This window comes from Nannospalax galili, unplaced genomic scaffold (genome assembly GCF_000622305.1).
Source record: "Nannospalax galili isolate Female #2095 unplaced genomic scaffold, S.galili_v1.0 scaffold366, whole genome shotgun sequence".
Lineage (NCBI taxonomy): Eukaryota > Metazoa > Chordata > Mammalia > Rodentia > Spalacidae > Nannospalax > Nannospalax galili.
The window spans coordinates 497,845-525,364 of NW_008355168.1; the positions used below are offsets into that span (position 1 = coordinate 497,845).

General features: G+C 46.3%; 1 protein-coding gene across 1 annotated transcript in view; it reads left to right on the plus strand.

The window, feature by feature from the left end:
* Positions 1-6,099: 6,099 nt before the first annotated feature.
* LOC103749415 (ankyrin-1) overlaps positions 6,100-27,520 on the plus strand; it is a 69,679-nt gene continuing 48,258 nt past the window's right edge. The window contains exons 1-3 of the mRNA XM_029555658.1: positions 6,100-6,195; positions 24,721-24,819; positions 26,836-26,934. Coding sequence (XP_029411518.1) covers positions 24,769-24,819; positions 26,836-26,934 — 150 coding nt within the window. The 5' untranslated portion in view covers positions 6,100-6,195; positions 24,721-24,768. The remainder of the gene's footprint in view (positions 6,196-24,720; positions 24,820-26,835; positions 26,935-27,520) is intronic.

Here is a 27,520-nt window from a genome sequence, read left to right on the forward strand (position 1 = left end):
GGCTGGCGGGCGGCGGGGCGCGGGCCGGGGGTGCGGGTGGACCCGGGGGGCTGGAGCTGCGCCGCGACCGCTCGCGCCAACTTTCCCCGGAGCGGGGGCGGGGACGCCGGGACGCCCTGATGCTGCCTCCCGCCACCTCCGCGCGGGTTCTGGAGGGAGGCCCGGGAGGCCGGGCCCCCGAGGCCATCCCGAGGCGGAGGCAGCGGTGCCTGGGCATGGCATCCCGCACCGCGAGGAGGGCCGTCTCGGGCTCGGCGGAGCAGCCTGGGCCCTGGGAGGTCCCTTTGTGCGTCGGAAAATGAACGGGGCTCAGGAAAGCAGGTCGGTGCTGTGCAGAGTTAAGCTGGGCACGAGTGCCATGTTAGCAATGGGAAACCTGAGGTCCGAGAACTTGACCGGCAGGGCATCAAGTGGCAGAGCGGGAATCGGTACGGACCGGCAAGTCTTCACCGTGGGGCCCACCCCAACTTCCCACACACCTTCGTAACCTAGCTTCCCAGGCAAGATGCTGGTCGGCAGCAGGTCTTGGGATTGCAAAGAAACCCAGGGTTCCCACTTAACACTCTTGCTTCTTCTCTGATAGCTCTGATTTTCATTTTGTCATTGTCAATAGTAGTCTCATTGGGGTGCTGGGGAGACTGACTTTGTAAAGCTGTTCACAGCCCAGCTTTCTGGAAAGAAATCTAATGACAGAAATGCTGGGTGGCCCAGACTCACTTCTGCATAATCCAGGGAGTAAAGACTAGGGCTGCACAGAGCAGGAGCACCGTGGTTCATGTGAGGCCAGGCATGGGCCTGGAGGAACAGACCTGGATGCTGAGCTGGAAGAAGCTCCCAGCTGACCCCTCCCTCACAGGATCTTTGTTCTTATGGGGACGTGGGTAGAACCACGTTAGGTAAACACTCTACCACCTAGTTACAGCTCTGTTGCTTCCTTAGTCTGCTGGCTGAGGTCCCCCAGAAAACTATGGGACTATTTTCCCTGGAGTTCCTACAATGGCTTTGTCAAAGAAACTGCATTCTGTCCAGGCAAGAGGCCTTGGGAAAGAGGGTGGGTATCAGTTTCATTTGCACCAATCCTTTCAAAGAGGAATGGGGTACTCAAGACCTTGAGCAGGGAGGATAGGCTCCACCTTAGGGAAAGTCTTCTCAAGCCTGGGGAAGGTGTGATGAGGCCCTAGTGTCTCTTAGTATAAAATGAAACCCAGCCTCCAGTGGGTTTGGAGCCACACTGTTCATGAGTTAGAAGGATGCTTCCAGTGTCTGCCTCCCAGAACACTGGTCCCCTGGACTATTCATCCATTACTATATTAGTACCACTCCACTCAGGAAGTACAAATGCAGCAGTCTGGGTGTCTCATGTAACCAGGGTTCGCCCCATTTTAGAACACCCCTGGTAACTTGAGTCCCAGCAGTAATTCTCTTCCCTTCCTTCCTCTTCCATTTCCTCCCTCCTGGTGTGTACACAGCCTCTGAGAGCAAGTAGGTTTCCTCTAACTAGTGCTGAACTTGTGAGGAAACTTATGAACATTTGAAAATGATAGCATTGTGGTTAAGAGAGATATCCTGGAAATATATGATCCACATGTAAACACTGGTCAGTTCCCATATTGGCTGTGTGATTCTGAACAAGTTACTTCTTTGTGAGTCAGTCACCTCTTCTGGTAGAAAAGGAGATAATAAAAAACCTGCCTCAGGGGATTTGGGGACAGAACAAGTGAAATAATTGATGTTGAGTACTTAAAACGTAGTAAGAGCTCTGGACTTGTTTTGTGTTGCAAAGTTCAGAGATATCACATGGCTTGGCAGGAAGGGATGTGGGCAAGCATATAGCAAAATATGTGCTGTGAACTCTCCATGCTGGAGAGAGAGAGAGAGAGAGAGAGAGAGAGAGAGAGAGAGAGAGAGTGAGAATGAACTAAGATGGAAATGAAGCTCAAGATGAGGAACAAAGACATCAGAGGGTAGCCTTTGGGGTACTCAGAGAGTGTGATCACTTCCATGACCAACTGGGTGTAAGAACTCTGTAGACTGACTTCCTGTGACAAAGCAAGCCTTCTCTAGTGACCCTTGCCTCCCCACATAGCATCTTTCTGAGGCTACCTGGCAAAGGATGAATGGACTTGGAAAGGTCCAGAAATTTTGTTCCAGTTGATCATAGCCCAGGGACATGCTTAGTGTTTTGTTTTACTTCTACTTTCCTGGTTAGTATTTATTAAGGTCAACCTTTTGAATAGACACTAGATTCTTTTGACTCTTCCTGCCCTGTTGAACTTCTTAGACTATTCTTAGGTACAACAGACATGAAGAGTGGAAATGGAGTAGTTGAACTAGACAGTTGGGCAGTGGGGCCTTGGAAGAAGATGGTAAAGATGAGTCCTATATGCCAACTAGTGTCATTACTCACTTGGCACTTACAAAGTTCTCAGTGAATGCTTATGGAATGAGACCATGGGTCCCTATTACACCGATGGCCAATGTGTAAGTCAGCCACTGTATTCCATTTCCTCCCTTTCTCCCTCTCCCTTTTTTTACTCCTCCCTCTCCCAGAAGGATACTGGACTTGAAATAGGACCTCAGCAAATCCAGTGTGGAATTGGGGGGCATTGGGAGTGACATCATTACATGCCCTTCACACCAAGGATGCTACTCCTCTATCCTACAGAAAACTGAAATGAAGGACAAAGGTTTAGCAAGGACACCTTGTCTCTGACCATCCAGGTGGCCTTAACCATTCTCTCTACTTTCATAGCTCTCCATTTTATCATCTATGAAAGAGAGGTTTGCGACTAGGTGATTCCTTCCTAAAGACCTGTATTGGCAGGGGGTTGGAGAGATGGCTCAGCAGTTAAGAACACTGACTGTTCTTGCAGAAGACCCGGGTTCGAATAGCAGCCCCCACAAGGCAGCTAACAACTGTCCGTAACTCCAGTTCCAGGGGATCCGACAGCCTCTTCTGTCTTCCGCAGGCATTACACAATGTGGGTGCACTTATCTACATACAGGCATAATACTCATACACATAAAATAAAAATGATAAAAATAAATATTTGAAAAAAAAAGACCTATACTGGCCTTGACACAGTGGCCAGGAACAGCCTTGGGACTGGTGGAACCTGTCTGGATTCATCTGGAGCCTCACTTGCCCTATATGTGACAAAGTTGCCTGAATGGACAGACAGTCTTGGGTTAGAAAGGCTGAAAACAAACTTTGGTATCACAGGTCAGGCCTGGAGCATCAGTGAACTGCAGAACTGGGGAAATTATTTGCCTCTCCAAACTTCAGTTTCACCACCTCTAAAGTGGGGTGACTGTTATACCCACTTCTCACAGCTGTGGTGAGAGGAAAAGCACTTGCCTGGTATGTGCGAGGCCCTGGGTTCCATCCCAGGCCCCATCAAAACAGACTTTTTTGTTGGTAATGCACTTGGCCCAGTGCTCACTGCTATAATTTTACCAGTTATGCTGTAGAAGCCACAGAAACCTTTTAGCCATCCTCACTGTGGTCTCTATTGGCCTTCTTTGGTTTCTGTTTACCTGCTTGTCTGTCTGTCGCGTTCTGTTTTGCATCCTAGCATCAGGGCTTTGAGCAAGCAACAGTATCACTCACTGAAATTGCTTCTATTTTTATCTGCTCCCCCTTCTCAGGTTTTTATCCTGAATATCCTATTATTGTGCTATAAAAGACAGTTCATTGGTGGGAGGAATGCGTCTTTAACACTCTTCTTCTTAGGGAATAAATAATATCGTGTTTTCCTCCCAATTGAATACAGAAAGCCCTTCTGAGTCAGCAAGCATAGCTGTCATCTGAGGGAAAAGCCAGGAGCCTAATTCTGCTGGGAGTCGAGCTCATGCACAGGGAGCCTACAGACAGGTCTTCCTCTCTGAAATGTTTCCGCCACTACCGACGAACTGCTAAGGAAGCCAGGTGCAGGTCACGGAAGGCCTTGTCCTTGCAGTTAACGTTGAAGGATTCAAAAGACTTAATCCCTATCCCAAGAAGCAACAATTAAACAACTAGAAAAAGATTAAAGTACATATTCAAAATCAAGCTTCTTCTTCGTGCTCTAGACTTAAAGATGGAAAATGCAGAATGTTCCAGGGTGGCGTCCTGTAGGGGAGGTTCCAGTGGGACCTTGAAGGAAAGCAGGATGGAATCCGTAGGCCAGAGTGAGGCAGAGCCTGGGGTCCTGGGAGTAGCAATTACAGGCCTGAGGAGTGCTACAGGAGACAAGAAGGGAGAGGCCTCTTGGCATGCTAGGGCAGTGAGAGTGTGCCTAGGTTGTGAGTGGGCAGCCTTGGGGCTTGGCTTGGAACTTAATAATAGGGAAGCACGTGGGTCTGAGGTCTGAAATGAAGCACAGGGAGACTCTTCTGTGCTTCTTCCTCCCACAGGGCTGCCTGACTTACAGCGCTCTCTCTCTCTCTCTCTCTCTCTCTCTCTCTCTCTCTCTCTCTCTCTCTCTGCTTTTTCTCTCTCTCTCTCTCTCTCTCTGTCTCTCTCTTCTTTTATCAATGTTTGCTCTCACTCTCTTGCTCTTTCTGTCTCTCTCTTCTTTGATCAACTTCTTTCTCCTCTGAGTGTACCTCCTCTTCTGCCTTGAGGACACTGAGCACTGAATTTAGGGCTGGCCTAAGGAATCTAGGCTGATCTCATCTCAAGAGCCACAGCTTTGTGACTTCCTCAAGGACTCTTTCCAAATGAGGACACAGCACAGACCGTGGGAAGGAGGGTGTTGGCTTACCTTTGGGGGCACCACTCAGTCTACTACTACATGTTCTCTGAGAATGTAGTACAGAAAAAGGAGACAGACCTGGTCTGGAAAAGAGAAACCGTCGGTGGGGTTGTCTGGAGGAATGCTTTGCCACCTGGCCATTTTCACATACCGAGTTCAGTTTTGCATGTCTCGTGTGCTGAGTGCTGTGCTTATATCTTGTATAGTATTAAGTCCCTGAAGCACCACAAGAAAGGGTTCTCTCAACTCCAGCTTCCAAGAGTCAGGAGCCTGCCTGCTTTCCATGTCCTACTTCCCGGTCTCTGGTAGTCCTGTCCACTGTTGTCTTGAGTCTCACTTCCTGCTCTCATTCACCTTTAATACAAACCAGTGTTTGGAGCAGCAGGATCTTGCTATACGTGCGACATATCACCAGGTGTCAGATAAAAAAGGGAACTGTGTTGGGCTCCTGAAGCCAGCAGGAGATCTGGGAGGTTAAGAGCCTAAGAGGTCAGAGCCGTGTCCCCACCTTGGAGTCCTGGCTATACTACTTACCTCTGTTGTGACCTTGCACAGTCACCTTGTTTTCCATACCTCGGTGATCTCATCTGTAAAATGGGCACCACAGTGGTACTTAACTCTTGGAAGAGTTTTAATTGAAGACTCTCTCTCTCTCTCTCTCTCTCTCTCTCTCTCTCTCTCTCTCAAAAGTAAGTTACCCCCCACAAAATGGCTTCTTTCTGTGCCTGTGTGGCTGAAATGTTAGCACCAAAGCCTTCATAATATCCTTGTCTTCGTCAAGAACAGGGAGCCAGCTAAGCCTGGTGGCACAAGCCTGCCTACAGTCTCAGCCACTTGGGAGGCCAAGGCAGGGTATCAAAAGGTCAAGGCATGTCTGAGCTACAGAGTTCAAGGCCAGGCAGAGTGAGTCTCTGTCTCAAAATTAAAAATTCAGAAAGGGCTGGGAATGCAGTTCAGTGGAGGAGCGCTTGTCTGGCGTGTGCAAGACCCTGGGTTTACTATCCGGCAATGAAAAAAACCCCAAATACACAGAGGGCACTGCAACACAGAAGCAGTAAATCCCAACCGTTTCGGTGTTCACCACTGGAACTGACTTGGGATTGCCCTCAAAGGCTGGTCTCTTTTCTCTTTTCAGTCTTTGCCAAGAATGCTCACTTAGGAAAGTACTCAAAGGGAGGGAAGCACAAGCTCTGAAGCAGCTGTACGTCAAGGCCCCTGCGGGCCAGCCAGGGCCCAGGGTGCTCACACCACACCTGGGACTGTTGTAAGGACCAGGGGCCCTAAGAGAAGGTGACCAAATGGGGCTGTAGCATCCTTGTCGCACGGAGACACTCACAGCCTGTCGTCTTCCCCACAGGCTGATGCTGCTACCAGCTTCCTGAGGGCCGCACGCTCAGGTAACCTGGACAAGGCTCTGGACCACCTGCGCAATGGAGTGGACATTAATACCTGTAACCAGGTAGGTGGGTGGAGGCAGGGCATTCTCTCTGAGGAGTGGCTCCTGCCTGGTATTGTGTCCTGAGAACTTTGGGACTGCCCTCCTAGACCCTCCCCAGAGCCCCAGAAGTTCCTGTGACTTCTGCCTGCTGAGACTCACCCTGTATTAACATCCCTCTGGCCCTGGGCCCCACAGAAAGCCTGCCTCCATCTTGCAGTGGGACTGGCTCAGACCAGGTCAGTGCAGTCTCTTCCCTTAGAAGTTGCTGTGGATCCTGCTGTTGCCTTAGATGTGGCCTTTGACTGTGAGTGGAAGAAGAGCCTTTGAAGGCTGGATCAATGGGATATAAATCCCCTTTGCTGCCCAGCAGCCTTTATGAGCTAAGAAAGAAACAAGTCTTGGAGGAGGCTACCCACTGCTTTCAAAGTCTAGAGACTTGATTCCTCTGGGAACCTCCCAGAAGTGGAATCCACAGTGTCCTTCTGTGATTGGCTTCCGTTGTACAGCATGGTACCCTCACGGTTCTTCCCTGTGGTAGAGGCTTGGTTGGTATCCTTAGGCCAGCAGCAACAAGTCCCCAGAATTGCGTTGAGTGTTCATGTCCGCATGCCTCTGTCCCCTACTCACTCCTTGTTTTCTTGCTGTTACTGGTAAGATGCAGCTCCACCCAGCTTTGCCTCATCCGGGTCCCTGTCTCTCCACACTCACCTATGCTGGCCATTCTTAATGGAATGAGCTAAAAGAGCTGAAGTGGCCAGGACTACAACTGTGGGCCATGGTAACGAGGGTAGAAAGCCCCAGCTCAGCCATCTCTAGTCCACAAGATGGCAGTTGATGGCTCAGCAGATAAAGATACTTGCTGCAAAAGCCTGGTGACCTGAATTCGATCCCCGGAACACTTGTAGGAGGAAGATAGCAGACTCCACAAAGGTGTCCTCTGCCCACACATCATTCACACACAAATAATAAAGAGAAATAAATTGTTTTTTAAAAGATGCTCAGTTGGACACCCTGGCTGCTGTATGACTGACACAAACCACCTGGGACAGGGGACAGATAACGAGGCTGATGTACAGACCAGGCAGCACGCACAGGGGTGTGGATAAGGGGGAGATGGTGGGGTGGGACGGCACCCCGTAGTCAGCCTGTCCCTTGTTGTTCCTGTCCACTGCAACAACCACAGAGAAGTAAATGTCCCAGTTGTCAGCTCAGAAGCACCCTGAAGACTTTCCTGGTCCCACAGATTAAAATATTCACTTTCTCCTTTGAAATTTATCAAGAACTCTTTACCCTCAGGACTAGGGATTAAACTCAGGTCCTCTTCAGTGCTAAGCAAGTACTATACCATTGAGCTACATTCACGGCCTTACTTTCTTGAGACACAGTCGTGCAATATGCTTAAACTGGTCTTGAACTCATGACCTTCCTGCCTCAGCCTCCTGAGGGCTAGGATCCCAAATGTGACTACCATGCCTGGCTCTCAGGGCCTCTCCTACAGCCCAGTGGGGCCTGCTGTGCAGTCTGTCAGTGCTGAGTATGTCTATGGCCTTGCGGACTGAGCCATGTGGGGGTGGAGTCCCCAGCTGGCTGACTGCCTGCCCACAGGACCTGGCTCGGGGCCTTGGTGGCAGGTGCTCTGCTGATTGCTGGGACCCGTGGTGTTCTTCATGTCCCAGCTTCACATGTCCAGCTCCAGAGCCATCCAGAAGTCATTCTGTTCAGTCAAATGTCTTTGTGTGGAGACTACGGTGACTACAGCATACTTTCTGGGATAAGGTAATTGACTTTTCACAATTACCAGCTCGCCAGATGAAAAGACTGCAGTAGGCAAGCTGTCAGAACACCCTCTTGCTCATCCTCAGAGAGGCTGGGGCAACACGATGCCACTTGGGAGCAGAGGTTCCACGTGCTGGAACTGCAGCAGCGAAGAGCCTCCTGGGGTAGCCAGGATGCACCTGCAGTCCGAGTACTGAGCGCTGATGTATGATAGCTGCACACCATGCTAGACTAGCAATTGTAAAACATGCCCTGCCCTCGAAGAACTGAAGCCGGTAAGGGAGCCTGCCTGCAACTAGTAGGCCGCAGATGCAGTGATCTCCCTGGTACAGGAAAGGTTTTGATGCCTACCACACTTGCTTCCAGAGCTTCTGTGACATGCCAACTGAGCCCTTGCCTCCTTCCCCATTGTTTATAAATTGGGGGCTTTCACAGAAGGAGTGCAGGGGTCTTCGGGGCATCTGTGGGGTGCACGTGACGTGAAGGCAGCCCTCAAGCTTGGGTCCCCAGCCGTGGCCACTTTGAATACCCATGTCTCCTTGCAAGGTGGCCAGAGCAGGTTCTGTACAAGTGAGGCTGAGGGACGTGAAGAGTCTTCCAGAGGCAGCACCAGCAGGTGTCACACAGCCTAACTGTGCTCCACAGAACACACCTGAAACCTCAGCACAGAGGCCAGCATTCCTTGGAACCTCCTGCCTGAAGCTGGTTTCACTTTCTCTTCTTTCCGTTAAAGGGAGAAGAAAGGTAATTGACCAGTTCCATTGTAAAAAGATGTCCATTTGTAGCCAATAGAGCCATCTCCCACATTGCAGAGACCAGGGAAGGGCTAACTTCTTGAGGAATAATCTTGTCAGGAAAACACATCCTCCAATTCCACATAGTGGGTTGATGGCTGTGAGTTCACAATGTGAAGACCAGATGTGATCTTCTTACGAGAAACTTAAGGAAAGAGAGGGCTGTGTGTGCAGCAGGGTGCATGAATGGGCATTTGGTTCTGTGGGAAATTCTCCATGTAGCTAGCCACACTAGGACCTGATTACAAGGGAAAACAGAAACTCAGAAAAGAGGGCAGATGGGCATGAGAGCAGATACATGCAATTTTATATAATAGGGCCTTGAAAGAATAACCCGAGTTCATAGGAATGTGGTCCAGGGAGCCAGTCACTTTTTGAAAATTGGCTAGAACATGACAAAGACAGGTAGACTTGTTGCAAACAGTGGCCCTCAACCCCAGCCTTGAGGAGACTGACCTCTCTGGTGGAGGAAAGCTGAATTCAAAGCTGCCTTGATTGGAACAGACAAAGGATATAACAGTTTGTGGTAAACTTGTTCCTCACATTTTTAATTGTTTATAGGTATGTCTCCCATCCAAGTACTGACCAGGCCCAACCCTGCTTAGCTCTAAGATTGGGCACATTCTACAGCTGTAGACTGTGCACAGGCATGTGTCTGACTCTAATTTTGCTTTTAAATCTAACCGTAAGTTGAATATATATTTCTTGCTTAGAAGCCAAAACTGTGCAGAAGTGGATGGCATCTGAAAGTCTCCCCCACCTCCCCGACCCTGCACCGTGGTTGGAAGTTTGCTGGGAATATTTTCATGTTTTTCTCTGTGCTTGCAAAACATGCTTTATGTCTTCACTGGTTCCTCAGCTGTCGGTTGCTTGAGTCTTAGACTGCGAGAAAACCAGGATGGGAGCAGGGCTGTCATTCTCAAGATCTGCATCTTGAAACCCGGGGAGGTGACACAACAGGTTAGAGGTCTCACTGCTCCCCAGGCTTCCTCCTCTGACTCCACTGCCCCGTCTCCCCGAGAGATCTGGTTCTCTTGATTTTTTTAAAAGGAATACCAAGATCTCGGACATAGAATCTTTCTAGTACATGGGAGATATTCTTAGCTGCTGAGCTCAATTTCAGAGCCATTTTCTCATTAACCTGAACTCAAATGTTCTCCCCTCTGCTCCCAAGGGCCCCGCAACCTCAGCAATAGATTTGTTGCTGGGCAGTGGATTTGCTGCTGAGCCTGTGGGACTTTGGGGCACGGGGGCCACTGCAAGTTTCGAGCAATCATGGAGCAGAGGGAAGGTGATCTGAGGTTGATTGGCCTCCAGGCAGAGCTCAGAATTGTTGTGCGTTCCTTTCTGTTTTGAGATAATGAGGAGGATTAGTGGCTCTCCTCCTATCTAGTAAACTGTGACCCTTGAGAGCTACCTGGATAGAGAACTAAATTTAGATTGTAATAAAGCAAAGAAGGGAAAATGCTTAGAGCCAACTTTTCCTTTCTATCTGCCCCCCTCTCTAAGTTGGTGCAAGCCTCTTGGGTCCTTCTGTTCTGCAATTGTCTCTGTCTCTAGAAGGCAGGTTTGCAACAGAGAAAAGGCTGATTTCCTAACCCCCACCCTGACAGTTGCTCAGCTCCATCTGTCTCCTGAGTCTTTAGACTCCAAGGTGGAATATTTTTAGCAGGCTTTTCCGACCAAGTGGTCTCTGCAGAGCCATAAACCTGGAGTAGAAAAGGATCGCAAGTGTCAGGTCCTTCAGAGGAGGTGTCCCCTTTCAGCAAGCATCCATATAGAATTGAGACTACTCCTTTGACATGGTTTGATGACACACAGGAAAGGTTATATCTATCCTGAGTAGCATCAAAACTCTGATCCAGGCTGCCTTTCAAGGGTCTTGCAGAAATAAGCTGGGTGGATATGGTCAGATTTCCCAAAGAACTTGCAGTCCTGCTATCTGCAGTGACCCTAAGAGCACCTCAAGCCCAGCCAGCAGCCAGAGCTTAGAGTTGTCCTTTTCTTCCACAGTCTTTCCAAGTTCTTATAGCCATGCCCCCTCCTGTCATCGTCTTTAAAACTGTAATTGTAATGAACAGAAATATTGCAAGAACAGTACAAAGTATCCCTTCCTGTCCCTTGGCTGCATTCTCTGTGACTTTTTCTGTATGTTCTTCCTACCTATCCACCGTCTACCAGTCCATGATACCCTGTTGTCCTTAAACATTGCAGTGTGCACCACCCATGAGTAAGGATGCCTCTCATCTAACCTCCACAAGCCTCCCAGGCCAGCAGACTGGATGCACACCAACGTTCCATCCCAAGTCCCTCTCTGACCCTTCTCCCCCCTCTCATTCTTCCCTCCCTCTCTTTGCCTCTTTCTGTGTCCCCACCCCACCTTCTCCCTCTTACTCTCTAATATCAGGGTCTTTCCAGATACATGCTTAGCCTTGGGTCAGGTGATCTGGAAGACCCAATGTGGAACAGCTTCTCAGGCCCTGCCTGTTTCTCCCATTTTTGACCATATTCCATTCCATGGTTCAAACCTCAGCTGGTCTGTCTGACATTAAAAGTCTAAATTAGAACAGTGGGAGCCCTTTCAGTAGTTTGGCTTTTTTGGTATGTCCATCATTCTTTGAGTCTTCTTTACTTTCGGCCACAAGTTACCCTGGGCTCATTCTGAGTTTTCCTGTGCTAGACCTGGCTCCATGGATGACCACCTGTGTCTGCTGGGCTGGTCATTTACCAGAGGGTCCCTGGCTCCTGCTCTGGAGGATGGAAATTAAACACCAGCTTCCACTGCTGTGTGCCCATTGCTCCTGGTTCTCAAGTCAAAATTCAGAGTGTATGGGCTGTTACACAGAAATCTAGCTCTGTGTAGACATTGGATCCTCATCAGTGGCAGGATTGCCCCTTGCTTCTTTTTTGTTGGTGGTGTTTTGTTTTGTAGCACTGGGAATCAAACTCAGGGCCTCATGAATGCTTGGCAAGCACTCTACCACGGAGCTAATCCTCAACCCCATTCTTACTGGGTTTTTTTACTGAGCACATTGGTAAAGAGGAGCACAATATGATAGGATTATCTAGAATTTCCTCTTCCCATCTCTTGACCACTCTAGGGTCCTCCATCTCCCTGGCTTCTCCCTGGCTTCTTTGCTATTGGGTAGATTGTACTTCCTAGGATTCTAGCCCTGTCCTTCCTAATCAGAACTTCGCCAGACACTGTTCCCATGCCTCTACCTGACCATCAGATGGCAGGCAGCTGGTCTGATAAGAAAGCCAATACGTTGAATAAGGTCAGAACTTCCCAAAGACAGTCTTGACATGGTAGCCTTAGTCCCTGCTTAGCTCCCAGGATGGAATAGGACCAAATGCTGAGCTTTAGGAGCTTTGGGGTGGGAGGCCCATGGGGCCTTGAGTCTTCAGCCAGAGGACAGGGTTAGAGGCTGCATGCTCTGTGGACATGGTGGATGTGTGAGGGCTGTGTGTCCTGAGACCATGTGCACCTGCTTTTGAGGTATGCCTGCCATTTCCCATGAGTTGTAGGTCCTCAGGACATCAGGTGCTTCCTGTTTGAAATCTCCCTTCTGCTTCTGATAGGATGAGAACTACATTTCTGGTGACGTGTCTACTGTATTTTACATTTGGAATTCAGTTGGTTTAATTGGGGCAGAGGTGCTAAACAGAGGAACAGTTTGCTGAGAACAAGTGTCTGGAATTGTGTTTCTGCCAATGGAATCTCTCACAGTTGGTACAAAAAAAATACTCCAAGTTAAATCATTTAGGCTGAATGTGACTTTTCTTCATCATCTTAAGAACTGTTAATGTAGCAACACAGTCTGACTGAGCTTTCCTCTTCCCATCAAACATTGCTTCTCAGAGGAGTCCTCTAACTTGACATTTTACCTAAAAAAGAGCAAAAGCATGTAAAAACTTCAGTGTGAGTGACAGTATGAAAATTTTTGCCAGAAAGGGCCCATCTTATTTGGGCCAGTGTGGCATGAGACTGTATGGACCCTAGTGGCCTTGGAGGTTCAGGATGGGGAGTTCATAGGACACAGAAGCTTCAAAGGACATTGCTGTCACCCTAATTGTAAGTAAACAAAACAGATAATCTACATTTTTCCCCTGAACTCAGCTGAGGACTAAGTCAGCAAAGCAGCCAGGCAATCTGAATTCCAGAAAGGGCAAAACCATCCAGAGGCCAACATGAGCCATCTTGGTGCTGGCAGAGCACAGAAGTGGTCGCCCCTACAAGCCAAAATCTTAACAACTCTTAAAGGTCCCCTGGAGGCCAAGGGACATGCTACGAGTTTTTTGTCCATACCTCCATTGAATAGTCATAGGAAGTAATGGAGGCCTAAGAGCATCTCCCTAGGCCTCAGGTGTAAAGGGAGTAAAGAGTGGAAGAGAAACAGGCACTGAGCCTGGCAGACTTCCCCAAACTCAGCTCCTGTGATAGCAAGCATACTTGTCATCACACTTCAGACAATGTGTGGACACGGTCATCCCAGGGAGGAGTAGAAACAGCCTTGTTCTCTTTCAGGGGACAGGAAACAGCCCTGGGTGTGCGTTGCTGCCTCTGGAAGTCCCGGGATTTGGGGGAGGCTGGCCAATGTCCTGGGCCCAGGGTTCTACCCCAGTAACAAGCATATCTCTTCTGCTACTGGCAATGTGCAAGAAATGCCCACCCAAGCCCAACAGGGACAAGGCAGAAAGGAGGAGGAAGGGGAATGAAGAGGTTCAGGTACACAGAGCCTTACTAAGACCAGAACTGGACCAGAAGGAAGTTTACCTGCTGTCACCAGTCTAGTACGTTGTCACCCACGATGAACACACTGCCACTGGAGAGGAGGTACCAAGACATGTCCAGCTGAGGCATAAGCACCCAAGACAGCTGGAAACTGAGAGTTCAAGAACACACAGACCCCTCTGGTGCCCTGGCCCCTATGTCAAACTCAGGATGACCACAACCTCCTTTGAGAGAAGCGTGGAGGCTGGTATGCCAGATATAACGAGACTCAAATCCAGGTCAGCTCCTAACCATACCAGAGATGAAGTGTATTTCCAGCCATAAATGTTATTTGCTTCCATGTCTCTTGCTTTTCTCCATAATATTTGGTGTTTAATTAAGAACCATTAATATAACACATACATACACATGTAAGACAAAACAGCAAATCACGGTCAAGAGACAAAGCAATTAACATAACCAGACTCAGGAAAGACCAAGATGATTGACATGTGAAAGAATCCAGTGGGGAAATGAATGACATTCATGAGCTGATGGAGAATTTCAGCAAAAAGATGGAAAATCCAAGAGAGTCCAGTGCCATGCCATCTCTTTCTCCAGAATGAAAACTTTCTTCAACAGGCTCATCAGTAGACTGGACATAACCGTGATGAGACTCAAAGAACTTGATAAATCAAGAAAAATTATTCAAATTAAAAGAGAAAAGAAAACAACAGAGCAGCTAAGAGCGTGGGGAAACCTCAGGTGATGGAACACACGGGGAACATCCAGTGCGAGGAGTCTGTGCGAAGATGAAAGGTAGCAAGCCAGTGTCCTGCAGACCACATCACTGAAAAACGACTGCAAGTAGCTACTGCTTCTCCTTCAGTTGGAACGTTAAGCTTCACGTCTCTCCAACTCATTTGTGTTTATCTTCTACACTCTTTTATTTGAGGGAAGAAAAAAGTGTGATTTATCCTGTTCATAATCCCTTCAACAGCCCGTCTGCCATTTGGCTTCAAGAGAAAATGGCTGTGAAGGTTGGGTGAGTAGTTGGAGTTATAAGAGAGATCCGGCAGGCTGCCTCTCACTTTTGGCAACCATCTTACATTTGAGTAGAGCATATGATTCCTGGCTTTGAAGTAAAGTAAAGCATATGATTCCTGGCTTTGAAGAGGTGGTAAATTACAGTTCATTCTTGTCCACAGTCACAGCTAAGAACAAATAGTTCACATAATTTGCAGTCCTCCCCCTTCACACTTGAGCAATTTAAAAAATCTGTTTAAAGAAAAAGTGTAAATCTGGTATTTCTCCATGGGATATCTTTTGGGTATTGGAAATGGTCTCTGGTGTGAACTAGTTATACGTTTAATAAAGCAGAGACTCCTTAGCACATAGGGGCAGGAAATTGGTTCCTAAGCATCCGACAGCTTTAGCTGCTGGGCTGGTTATTTACTGTGGCTGATCAACCTGCCGAGGCTACTTCCTAGAGAGAGCTTGCCACTGGGACTTGGAGTTTGTGCACTTGTTGAACCCAGCTGCTTCGTGAAAGGAAGAGAGCACCTGATAAGAAGGGCTGGAAGCACATCTTCTGACATGTTAGTGTGTGGGTTTAGAATTGGATGTCATGCATGGTATCATCATGCCATTGTTGATGAACTAGTCACCCTGGTGTCACATGGGCTGCGTAACTGGTTGTGAGACTACCTCCTAAAGAGCAGCCTATCCTTCCTCTGTGCCACATTCTCCCACATACCAGTCGGGGTATTTGGGGCATTTATTTTATATGTACCTGCCCCCCATCACCCCACCCACAATGAGTTCTTCAAGAGGAAGCATTGCCAGACACTATAGGTTCACACAGGGGTTTGTGCAGCTGGAATGAGGGGATTCTCAGCGCTGTGGCTACAGCCGCAACTGAAGCAAAGAGACTTTTGCACCTGTGCTTTTGTTGAGGACTAATTCCAGGGTTTCTTGCCTAATTCTCTGTGGCTGTGCCTAATGGGCTTTGTTTTGGTTCTGTAACTCAGATGAGACTATTCCATTCAAACCACCCCAGTAATAGAGGTGAAAGTAACTTTCAGAGACTGTGTTAAGCACAAGTTAAAAAAATAAAGCAAGGGCTGGGAAGGTGGCTCAGTACTTGGCAAACAAGTAAGAGAACCTGAGTTTGGACATCCAGCCCTCAGCAAGCTGGCTAGCAAGACTAGCTATATCTGCAAACTCTGGCTTTGATTGAGACCCTACCTCAAAGACCAAGATGCACGAGCAACCAAGGAAGGTTCCTGATATCAACCTCGGGCTCCCACATGCATGCACACAGTCACAAACTTAGACACATACAATAAACACACACAGAGCAATAGAAAAATAGAGTAAAAAAAGATAAGTCATGAAGAAAGAGATGGTAGAGGTGGAATCTGGGAAGGAGGGTAAGTCACGCTGTGGGATGCAGATCCCTCAGGTGGGTACTCTTAGGAGAAAGACTGTTGCTTCTGCCAGGAGTTCAACTTTGGTAAGACTTGTGACTCAAGGAAGAAGGAAAGGGGGATTCCTAAGGACCAGGACAGTGAGCAGAAGAACCCAAGGGATCAATCACAGAAGTCACAACCAGATCCTTGGGGGTGATTATTGTGAGTGTATTCAAAAATGAAATTATACCTTTATTCATCTGATTTCTAAAAGCAAGCCAGCTCCTGGCAGGAGCCCAGACCAAATTGGCTCTGCTTGTGGCTATGACGCACAAGGGCTGTGTGATATCAACTAATCACTTTACTACTTTGGGCCTTGGTTTCTGAAGCTGCAGGTGAAAGGTTGGATCTAGAGCCTTGAACACCTCTTTGCCTCTAGCTTTCTCTGATCAGACAGAATTTCTAGCATCCCTGTGGATTGAAGTTCTCACACCCCAGAGCACCAACAGTAAACCAAATTAGACATCTCCTCCCAGGCTCACCAACCCAGTAGCCTTAAAGCTTGCAGGACCAATCACTCACTGCCCACTGTGCAGGTGATTGTACCGCTCCTGCAGGTGCTGAATGAGCCATTAGTCAAGCAACACCCATGCTGGCTGCTGCCTCTGTCAGAGCCATGTTCTGCCATAAGCAGAGTGTGCAGATACAGCCGCAACCCCACCACCAGATCTAGAAATCCCCATATGCCAGAGCCCAGCACCTTCTAGAACTTTCCAAAGTAGGGCTTGACTAGATGTCAGTCTACAGGTACTATGAAAGCAGCAGCAGAAGAGGGTCAGGGTCCCCATACAAGACCCCACTTGACATTGTCTTTCATTGAATTTGTGCTTTGCAAGTTGAATTCAGAAGAGTGGATTTGTGTTTGCCTAGTGCTTCTCACCCTAACCCAAACTTACTGTGCAGACTGCTGCCTGTGTCTTCAGGCTCTGTTTTCCCTGTTGTCAGAGATGGTTCCAACCTATCTTTGACCTGATAAATTCATTCACACTGAGGGGTGAAAATCCACACAGATGTTGGACCCTGCAGTGATAGGTATGCATGGCCTGCAAGAGGGAAACATGAGATGGCTAGGGTCAGGCATCGTCATGAGGAAATTGTTGGAGAAGGGCCCCTCCCATCAGCCCCAGCCACCTACCCACTCATCTGTACCCATGCACTCAGGTATACACATACCTGGTAAGGGCTGGGCCAACCCAAGACTTAGCCAACTGCTCTTATTGGCTGCCTACAGGCTGGGCAGGCCTGATCTAAATAGGACACAGGTAGATTTCCTTGAAAACCCCTCTCTTTGCTGACACTCAAGACACCTATCACACATGCCCTGCCACAGACTCACCCATAAAGTGCTACTCTAGGAGACTTTCTTCTGTGGTCAGGACTCATCTGTTAAGGGGCAAAAATTGACCCCAGGTAAAGAACTAGGTTTTTTAAAAGACTTTTAAAAATGTGTTTTTATTGATTCGAGAATTCCATACAGTGTATTTTGACTGTGTTCAGACCACACCCTACTTTTCCACCCTCATTGTACCACCTCCCTTCTGCCTTCCACTGTCGTTTGTCCTTTATCAGAGGGTCATTGAGTCTGATTTGTATTTCCTAAATGTTCTTATTATGGTTTGTAATTATGGGCAGGAGGATGTGCATGTGAGTGCATTGACAGAGTCATTGTAGTCCCCTGGAACTGGAGTTACAAGCCTTTGTGAGTCTCCAGATGTGGGTGCTGGGAAGTGAACCCCTGCCCTCTGCAAGTGCATTAAGCATTCTTAACCACTGAACCATCTCTCCAGGCCCTGAGAGCTATGTTCTAATGGGAATCTGAATGCCATGCTCTGACCCAGAAGAGGAGGGGGAGTTTCAGGAGCCCAGTGTGGGCTGCAGAGATTCTCAGGACAGGCAGAAGCCGAGCCTTATTCTGATTAACCAGAGCCTGCGGCAGCTCTGAAACACCTCTTGGAAAGAAAAGTACTAGAACAGAACTGACTGACGGAAGCAGGAAGAGTGGGCAGGAGAGGAGAGTTGATGGCCTCAGAGGAGGAGATGAGGAACAGAACAAGAAGCAAGGGCTTGAAATTGCCCACCGACCAAGACCACTGTTATGGATCCAAGACCCTCTCAGCCAGTGCAGTTGAATTGTGTACCATCATACTGTCAGAACTATTTATAGTTATGAATAATACTTTTAATTTTTTATATTTATTTGAGGGGAGGCACGTTTGTGCCAAGGCCATGTGTGGAGGTCAAAGGACAACTTGCAGGAGTTCTCTACCATGTGGGTCCCAGGGATCGAAATTGGGTCATCAGGCTTGGTTTGCCTTTACCCATTGAGCCATCTCACTGGCCCCTAAGCAGCACTTTTTGATGCCAGCTTTTGCTAGAAAGATTCAGGACCTTTAAGAGCACAGGTCAGAGAACATAAATTGGGAAGCAAGAAGTGGGCAATCCAGCCTGAGCTGGGCCACTTTTTTAGAGCAGAGTAGCAGCTTCAGATTGACTAGCACTTCCGTTGCTTAGTGAGAACTCTGCTTTCATGGACTGATAGTTGGCCATGGTCCCTTTGCTTGTACCTGAAATAGCAGGCTAGCAAACGGGCTGTTTGAACAGTTTTCTTTTGATGCAGTCATGGAGCTGGGGTTCTTGGTTCTTAGATGACCTGTTCTGAAGTTTTTCATTTTGCTAAGTGCAGGTTGGTCTCCCCAGATTTCAAGCATGTGTTGGTGTGACCTCTGCTTTTTCTGGTCACTGTGAAAATTCACCAGAGTTGAAACCATGTCAGCCATTTCAACCAGATGGGATACCTATGTGCTTTCTGGCACTGTGACAAAATACCTGGAGAAATCAACCTAATAAATTGAAATGGCGTATTTCAGCTCACAGTTTCAGTCTAAAATCATATGGTCCCATCACATTGGGCCCATCATGATGCAGTACATCACTGGGGGATTGTGTGACAGAAGAGGTCACGAGGAAATAAAAGGCAAAAAGACTTGCATTCTGCTGTCCTCAACCACAAGGCCCCACCTCTTACAGGATCCACCACCTCCCAAGCCTTCAACACCCGGGCCTTTGGACAGTCCCAAACCCCAGCAGGGCCTAAAGGCGTCCCAGGATTAAAATCTCAGGGTCTCCCACCAGAGTCCGGGAGCATGTCCCTGCACTTGATTTGTGTTCAAAGTGTGACAGTTTTGTTTATTATCCCTAATGTCCCTTCTGATCCCTAATGGTTTTTTTGTATTTTTTTTATTTTTTAAATAATTTATTGAGAATTTCATACATGCATATAAGGTGTTTTGATCAAATCCATGCCCACTCCCTCCCCTCCAACTCCTCCCATATCTCCCCATCTTGATATTTTTGGCCTTTGGAAAGGAATAGGTGGCTAAGAAGCCCAAGGACATTGTGAGTTTTAGCCAAGAAACTGGCTACATTTCTTTGGGGTCTTTTTACCCTAATTGCCTAGGCAATTCCTACCTCCTATTCTTGTCACACCATCCTCTGAAGGGGTTACCCAAATTGCCAATTGGGAATTGGGACGCAGACCGCTCTGGCTTCTTCCATGCTGAGCAGGGACACGGGATGAGGCAATTGGAGTACCCCTTCAGTGGGTCTATCTAAAAGATTCCCAGATTGCATACCTCTTATCTCTAGGGGGAAAAGAAAGTCCTTGACTTATGAATAGGAGATGTGAAGGAGAAGTAAAGGCAAAAGTAATTAGCATTACAAGTCCTAGACGGAGAACTAGAAAAAAGAACAGGGCAATTTTCAAATGTGAGAGTCAGTTGGAATTTCCTGGCAAGGACTTCCAAAAGCATCCCTCTATTGGGTTCCTCCTCATTTTTCTTTTGTCTTCCAAGGCTGGACACTAGAGTGATGAATTCAGGATTTGCTTTCGGGTATTTTGGTAACTATTGGAGTGGTTAGAATCAGTGTCAGGTCCCTCTCAAAGGCTTCGAGATAACTGAGGGGTTGCTGAGGTGTAGATATGACCTGAGGGTATGCACACTGAAAAGACTTTACCCAGCATGGGGCATGCCTTCTCTTCCTAGCCTTCCCAAGATTGTAGACTTTAGCCCTCCCCAAATCTAGGAAACCATGTGTGATTAGGTCCAAATTACATATAGTTGGCTGGGAAGAGTGGCTGGATGATCCAGTGAGGGTCCAATGACCCTTTTTGGCCCTCCTTTAATGAATGAGCACAACCGTCAAGGAGCCCAACTGTGACGATGTTTAGCGATCAGGCTCAGCTAAAGTCATGATGGTGGTAGTTATTTATTTCATGCAGAAGGGACTGCTGTATAGCATCATCTTCTTAAAAGGACCTGGAATTTAAAAGGATTTGGTGCTAGGATCCACATATGAGGGAGAACATACGTCATTTGTTTTTCTGAGTCTGTGTTACTTCACTTAGTATAACAGTTTCTAGATCCATCCATTTACCTGCAAATTTCATTATTTCATCTTTCTTTACTGCTGACTAGAACTCCATTGTGTAAATATACCACATTTTTGTTAACCACTCATCAGTTGAGGGACACTTAGGTTGCTTCCATCTCTTAGCTATTGTGAAAAGAGCAGCAACAAACATGGATGTACAACTGTCTCTACAGTAGGATGAGTCCTTTGGGTATATGACAAGTAGTGGTATAACCAGGTCATATGGTAGGTTCATTTTTAGTTTTTTAAGAGTTCTCCACACTGTTTTCCATAGAGGCTGCACGAGTTTTCAGTCCCACCAGCAGTGAATGAGCGTTCCCCTTTCTCCACATCCTCGCCAGCATTTGGTATCATTTGTTCTTTTGATCCTAGCCAGTCTGATCGGGGTAAGGTGATACCTTAGGGTGGCTTTAATTTGCATTTCCCTAATTATTAATGACATTGAACGCTTTTTGAGATGTTTCTTAGCCATCTTTACTTCTTCCTTTGAGAACTCTCGGTTTAGATCTTTAGCCCATCTTTTCATTGGTCATTTGGTTTCTCTCTTCTTCATTTTTTGAGTTCTTTATATATTCTGGATGTTAAACCTCTGTCAGATGTGTCACTGGTGAAGGTGGGTTTTCTCTTCACTTTTTTTATTGTTTCTTTTGTTGTACAGAAGCTTTTTAGTTTAATGAGGTCCCACTTATCAATTGCTCACCTTAGTGCCTGAGCAGCTGATGTCTGATTTAGAAAGTCCTTTCATACACCTGTATCTTGGGAGGTACTGCCTGTTTTCTTCTAGCAGTTTCTGAGTTTCAGGTTTTATATTGAAGTGTTTGATCCATTTGGAGTTGACTTTTGTTCAGGGTGAATTTCATTCTTCTGCAGGTGGAGATCCAGTTTTGCCAGCACCATTTGTTGAAGATGTTGTCTTTCCTCCATTGTGTGTTCTTGGCACCTTTGTTGAATATCAAGGTTTGTATCTTCAGTGATGTTCTATTGATCCATGTGTCTATTTTTATGCCAATACCATGCTGTTTTATGACTATAGCTCTGTAGTATACTTTGAGATCTGGTATAGTAATCCCCCCAATGCTGCTTTTTGGGCTCAGCGTTGCTTTGGCTATCCAGGCTCTTTTGTGCTTCCATATGAATTTAAGGATGGTTTATTTTCTAATTCTGTGAAGTATGTCATGGGAATTTTGATTGGGATTGCATTGAATCTATATATTGCTTTTGGTAGGATGGTCATTTTCACAATATTACTTCTTCCAATCCATGAGCATGATAGGTCCTTCCATCTCCTGGTGTCTTCCTCAATCTCTTTAACGATTTAAAATTTTCACTGTAGAGATGTTTGGTATCTTTGGTCATATTTATTCCAAGATATTATTTTTTCCAGCACTGTTGATATTCTGTTTTGCATTTCATTTATTCTAGCAGCAAAGCTTTCCTCTGTTGTTTCAAGTCAGCTTATTTGAGTTTTTCACTTCTTTCTTCATGTCTGCCTGAGTTTTCTTCAGTGTTTCTATCTCATGTTAATTCATTCAGAAGTTTATCCCTATTTTCTCTTAGCTCTTTGATTTATTCACATATTCTTTAAATTCATTGTAGAGATCTTTGGTGTCTTTGGTCAGATTTATTCCAAGATTTTTTTTTTTTGCAGCAATTGTTAATTGGAGCATTTTCCTTGTATGCTTTCTCCAATTGCTTGTTATTGGTATGTAGAAATACTACTGGGTTTTGTAGATTGATTTTATAACCTGCCACTATACTGAAAGTGTTGATCAGTTCTAGGACTTTTCTGGTGGAATTTTGGGATCTCTTTGGTATAGTATCATATCATTTGGCCTATTCTTTTCCAATTATTACTCCTTTCATTTCCTTCTCTTGTCTTATTGATCTAACAAGAGCTTCAAGCACTATGTTGAAAAGGAGTGGAGATAGTGGACATCCTTGTCTGGTTCCTGATTTTAATGGGAATGCTTCCAGTTTTTCTCCATTTTAGAATGATGTTGGCTGTGGGTTTGTTACATATGGCTTTAGGTATGTTGAGGTATGTTTCCTCCAGTCCAATTCCCTCTAGGACTTTGAAAATAAATGCATGTTGAATTTTGTCAAAGGCCTTCTCTGCATCTATTGAGATGACAATGTGTTTTTTGTCTTTGAGTCCATTTATATGATTAATGGCATTTATTGACTTGTGTATATTGAACCAGCCCTGTATCTCTCGGATAAAGCCTACTTGATCATAGTGAATGATCTTTTGGATGTGTGTCTGTATAGGATTTGCAAGTATTTTGTTGAGAGTTCGTGAAGAGATGGGCCTATAGTTTTCTTTTTTGATTGTGTCTTTACCCTGTTTGGGTATTAGAGTGATGCTGGCTTCATAGAAGGAATTTGGGAGTTCTCCCTCTGTTTCTATCATTTTGAATAATTTAAGTAGTATTGGTTGGAGGTCTTTAAATGTCTGGTAGAATTCTGTTGTAAATCCAACTGGGCCTGGGCTTTTTTTAGTTCGGAGGCTTTGTATTACTGTTTCAATTTCCTTATATGTTATGGGTCTGTTTAAACTGTTGATCTCTTCTTGGTTTAACTTTGGTGGTTCCCGTGATTTCAGATAGCCAACCATTTCTTTTAATTTTCAGATTAGTAGCGTATACGTTTTTAAAATATTCCCTTATAATGGTCTGGATCTTTTGGGTGTCTTTCATGATGTTCCCCTTTCATCTCTGATTTTGGTGATTTGGATTTGCTCTTTCTTTCTTTTGGTTAACTGGGCTAAGGGTCTGTCTATCTTGTTTAGCTTTTCAAAAAACCAGCTTTTGGATTTGTTGATTCTTTGTATTGTGTCCTTTGTTTCTATTTCATTAATTTCTGCTCTGAGTTTTGTTATTTCTTCTCTTCTGCTGGGTTTGGGTTTCATTTGTTCTTGCCTTTCCAGTGTCTTGAGTTGCAGTGTTAGGTCATTTCTTTTGGCTCTTTCTAACTTTTTAATGTAGGCACTTAGAGCTACAAACTTCCCTCTTAGGACTGCTTTTAATGTGTCCCAGAGGTTGTATTGTGTTGTATTGTCCTTTTTGTTGAATTCCAGGAATTCTTTTATTTCTTTCTTAATTTCTCCTTTGACCCACTCATTGTTTAGGAGTGTTTTGTTCAATCACCAGGAGTTCGTTTATGACTAGGGCTTTGTCCAGTGTTGATTTTGAACTTTATCGCATTGTGGTCCAATAGAATGCATGGAATTATTTCAGTTTTTTTGTGTTTGTTGAGGTTTGTTTTGTGGCCCAGTATGTGGTCAGTTTTTGAAAAAGTTCCATGGGGTGCTGAGTAGAAAGTATATTCTTCCTCAATCTCTTTCTTTAAAGATTTAAATTTTTCATTGTAGAGGCCTATAAATTCATTGAATTCCTTGATCATGTTTATGACTGTTCTTTTAAATTCAATGTCCTGGGTTATCTCTAGGGGGTTCTCCCTGTAAAACTCTTCTACAGGATTGGTGGAGTTTGGTGGGGACATAGTGTTTTGGCTTTCCACTTTATTATTCTTTCATTGTGGTTTTGGCATGTGAATTTCTTTTGTTGTTTATGATTCTGATATGAGAATTAAGATGAAGTATGCTTCTGTTTGTATTATTGGGGTACCTAGATCCTTTTTTATTGGGTATGTAAAGCTGGTTGGTGCAGGGTTCAGGTTCTCTCAGGTTTAATTTGGAGGGAACTGATGGCTTCAGATCAGCTATTCAGGAGCACACACAGAAGCCCAATTCTGATTCCAGTCAGGTACGCTCAGGCTTCCTTCACCACGTGGAGGCAGTATCAGGGGCTCTCAGGCAGTCCTCTGTGTTCTCAGGCCCTCTGCCAGAGGGAGGCCAGAGGGAGGCCAGAACTGGGTGCTCTCCAGTGGTCTGCTGAGATCAGAGCCACTATACCAATGGAGGTCCGAATCCACCCTCTCAGGCTGTCTGCAGGATCTCAGCCTTAGCCTACCAAAGCCAGATCTGCCCTCGGGCCTTGGGAGGGGCCTCACAAAATCCCAGGTAGAGGGATGGTATCATGCAATTAGGGGAAGCTCACCACCACATGGAGGCAGGATCCAGGGGCTCTCAGGCAGTCCCCTGCGTTCTCAGGCCCTCTGCCAGAGGGAGGTCAGAGAGAGGCCAGAACTTGGAGCTCTCTGGTGGTCTGCTGAGATCAGAGCCACTACACTAGTCCCTATGTTCTTACAGTAGAGGTGCTAAGGAAAGCGAAATGGCTCTGTCTGCCCGCTGTGCCCATCTAGCCTCCGGCTCTGTCCACCATTCCTCCATGTACCCTTGGAGTAGCAGAGTGGATTGTCGCACTAACCACACCCTCTCTGCGTCTCCCCTTTTTTTCAGAATGGGTTGAATGGCTTGCATCTGGCTTCTAAAGAAGGCCATGTGAAGATGGTGGTTGAACTTCTGCACAAAGAAATCATTCTAGAAACAACAACCAAGGTAGGCCTCATGAGAAGCAGGAACACCAGGCATTGAAAATTCAAGTCTATGGGTTCTTCGTGTATTGTCCCAAACTGCAGCCTAGAAACTAGTGCAAACACATTCCTGAGTTTCTGTGGTCCTCCTCATCATGTCCTATTTCTCTGAATCCCTAGTACCACCTGAAAACATCAGTCCCTGTTTCCAGAACTAGTCAGTGGACCTTTACTCTATCCTCATCACTGAATTCTGAAACCATGACCCTTTCATAGTGACTTTATGCTGCTTCATCTGGTGCCTGGAATCCAGAAAGCTTCAGAGTCAAGCCCCAGCTTACATGCTTCCCACCCTGTGACCTTAGGCCAGTTACTCAGGAACTGGGAACTCTCACTTTTCTCATCTGTAAATGGAGAGTATAACACTTATTTGCAGGAATGACTTGAAAATTCAGTGAGCTGCTGTATGTAAAATACGTGGCATAGGAGGGAGAGGGGACATGTTGGTGACAGTTTTGTTACTGTGGAATGCAGAAGTCTGGATCCTTCTAATTTCCCCTCCAGCACATCTTCCTATTCCGCCTCAAACATATTTCTTCTCGTTACTGAAGCAGTGTATTCTTTTATCAGGAAGCGTTTGGTGTGGCGGCATCAACTCATATAGACTGGAAAAAATAATGTTTTGCATTGCTAGGACTAGAACACAGGGTCTCATTCATGCTAGACATACAGTGGACCACTGACTGACTCCGCAAACTCCCAAACAAGCTTTCTTTCTTATGTACATGCATCTCGTTTATTAAAGAAAATATAGAGTATTGTTTATTAAACAAGATGAAGACAGTACTTTTAAAGACTCGACGTACAACCCTCTCTTTCTAGCTCGTGTCATTTCCTCTGTTCCAGTCTTCCCGCTTTGCACATTTCTTTGCCAGCATTGCTGTAACCGCTCATTTCCCAAGTGCTACTTACTAGACGGCTCTCAAGCCCAGCCTCGGGTCCAGCTCTCTGCAGTAAGCGTTTTGCCACCTCAGGCAGAAAAAAACAGCTGAACAATACAGAGAGAGTAGATATAATTTGTGGGTATGAAGTGAACTTCCAAAATATTGTGAGGGTAGAACCCTTTCTGAAGGTAAATTCTGTGATTTTCATGTCATGTCCTCATTCTCTCACTGGTGCAGTGAGCAGAGGTGCTCTTTCTGGCTGCAGTCCCTTTGTTTCTAGCCTGCTGCTGCTGCTGTGAATGAGGGGCCATTATTGCTGGTGCTCTCAAGTACCTGGCCACAAGCCCTGGCCACCTGGTGGCTCTGTGGGCTAGGCGGCCACACTTCCCTGGCATTTCCCCAGAGCTGTTTGGACTTTTGTTCTGTGATGAATGCTTGGTAGATCTCGTTTGTAGAAATGTTATACACCAGCATGGCTTTGTAATGCCATACAAAGGGAGAGGGGTTAAAAGGTGAAACCCAAACCTTCGATTAAGGATGGCTCCAAACAGATTGTGAAGTTGTCATGGGTTGCCCAAGCTTAGGAAAAATTAAAAATAAAGACAAAGCAAGAAGCCAAAATCAGCCTCTGTTTCTCAGCTGGGCTTAAGAATGGAAAAGCATGGGGCAAATGCCCTGGCTCCTCTCCTTCCAGACTCCAAAGGCTAGAGCTCAGCCCCAGGGTGGTTAAGAAATAGGTAGACCCCTTATCTCCCTCCACAACTTCACACGGTGCTGCTCACCTATTCTTTCTGTAGCTCTATGACTCCTTGAGCATGCAGAAACTGAGTATTTGTAAATCAAAATAGGACAAAATAATCCCTCTGCTCCTCTTGAGGCTCCCCCCGCCGTGTGTTTTAGTATTATGTGTCAGAGGCATGAGGAACAGTATTACTCCCTGTGTTTTTAATAATATTTTGAGGTAAGTGACAAGCTAGGTGTACACATAGGTGTTTCCTTCTTGGGGCCTCCCAGCCAGCACCTTCGTTCTCCTACCTGTAACAGTCGCTTAAGCAGGCTGAGGAAAACCTCCTCTGCCCCTTGCCCCTGTGTTTCAGAAAGGGAACACTGCTCTACATATCGCTGCCCTCGCTGGTCAGGATGAGGTGGTCCGGGAGCTGGTCAATTATGGCGCCAATGTCAATGCTCAGTCTCAGGTAATGGCTCCCTGGTCCCCAGCACACCTTTCTTTTCTGCCTCAGAATAGACATATTGGCTGAGGCATAATTCACATTCTCTCTCTCTCTCTCCCTCTCGCTCTCTTTCTCTCTCTCTCTCTCTCTCTCTCTCTCTCTCTCTCTCTCTCTGTAGCTAGGTCTAGATTTATTGCTTTCATGTCCCAGCAGTAATGAAGATATTATGTATTAATTTTCCAAGGTTAGACTACACATCCTAAGCATAGTGGGTTAGTCATTGTGGATTCCATCTTGATTCAGCGGGTCAGCCAAACTACATTCCACGTGGATCATATGGTTGGAGTATGAGGTTTGCTGGTTAGTGAAGAAAGGAATAGAAGTAGTCGGGGAAGGACAGGAGAGCTGGCTCAGCTGTTAAGAGCACGTACTGAGGATGTGCTTTTACAGAGGACCCAAGTTTGGTTCCCAGCACCCATGTTGGGTGGCTCACAATCACCTGTAACTCTAGTTCCAGTCACCTATAACTCCCAACACCTCTGGCCTCCACACTCATATGCACACACTCACATGGACATATACATAATTAAAAATAAAACAGATTCTTTTT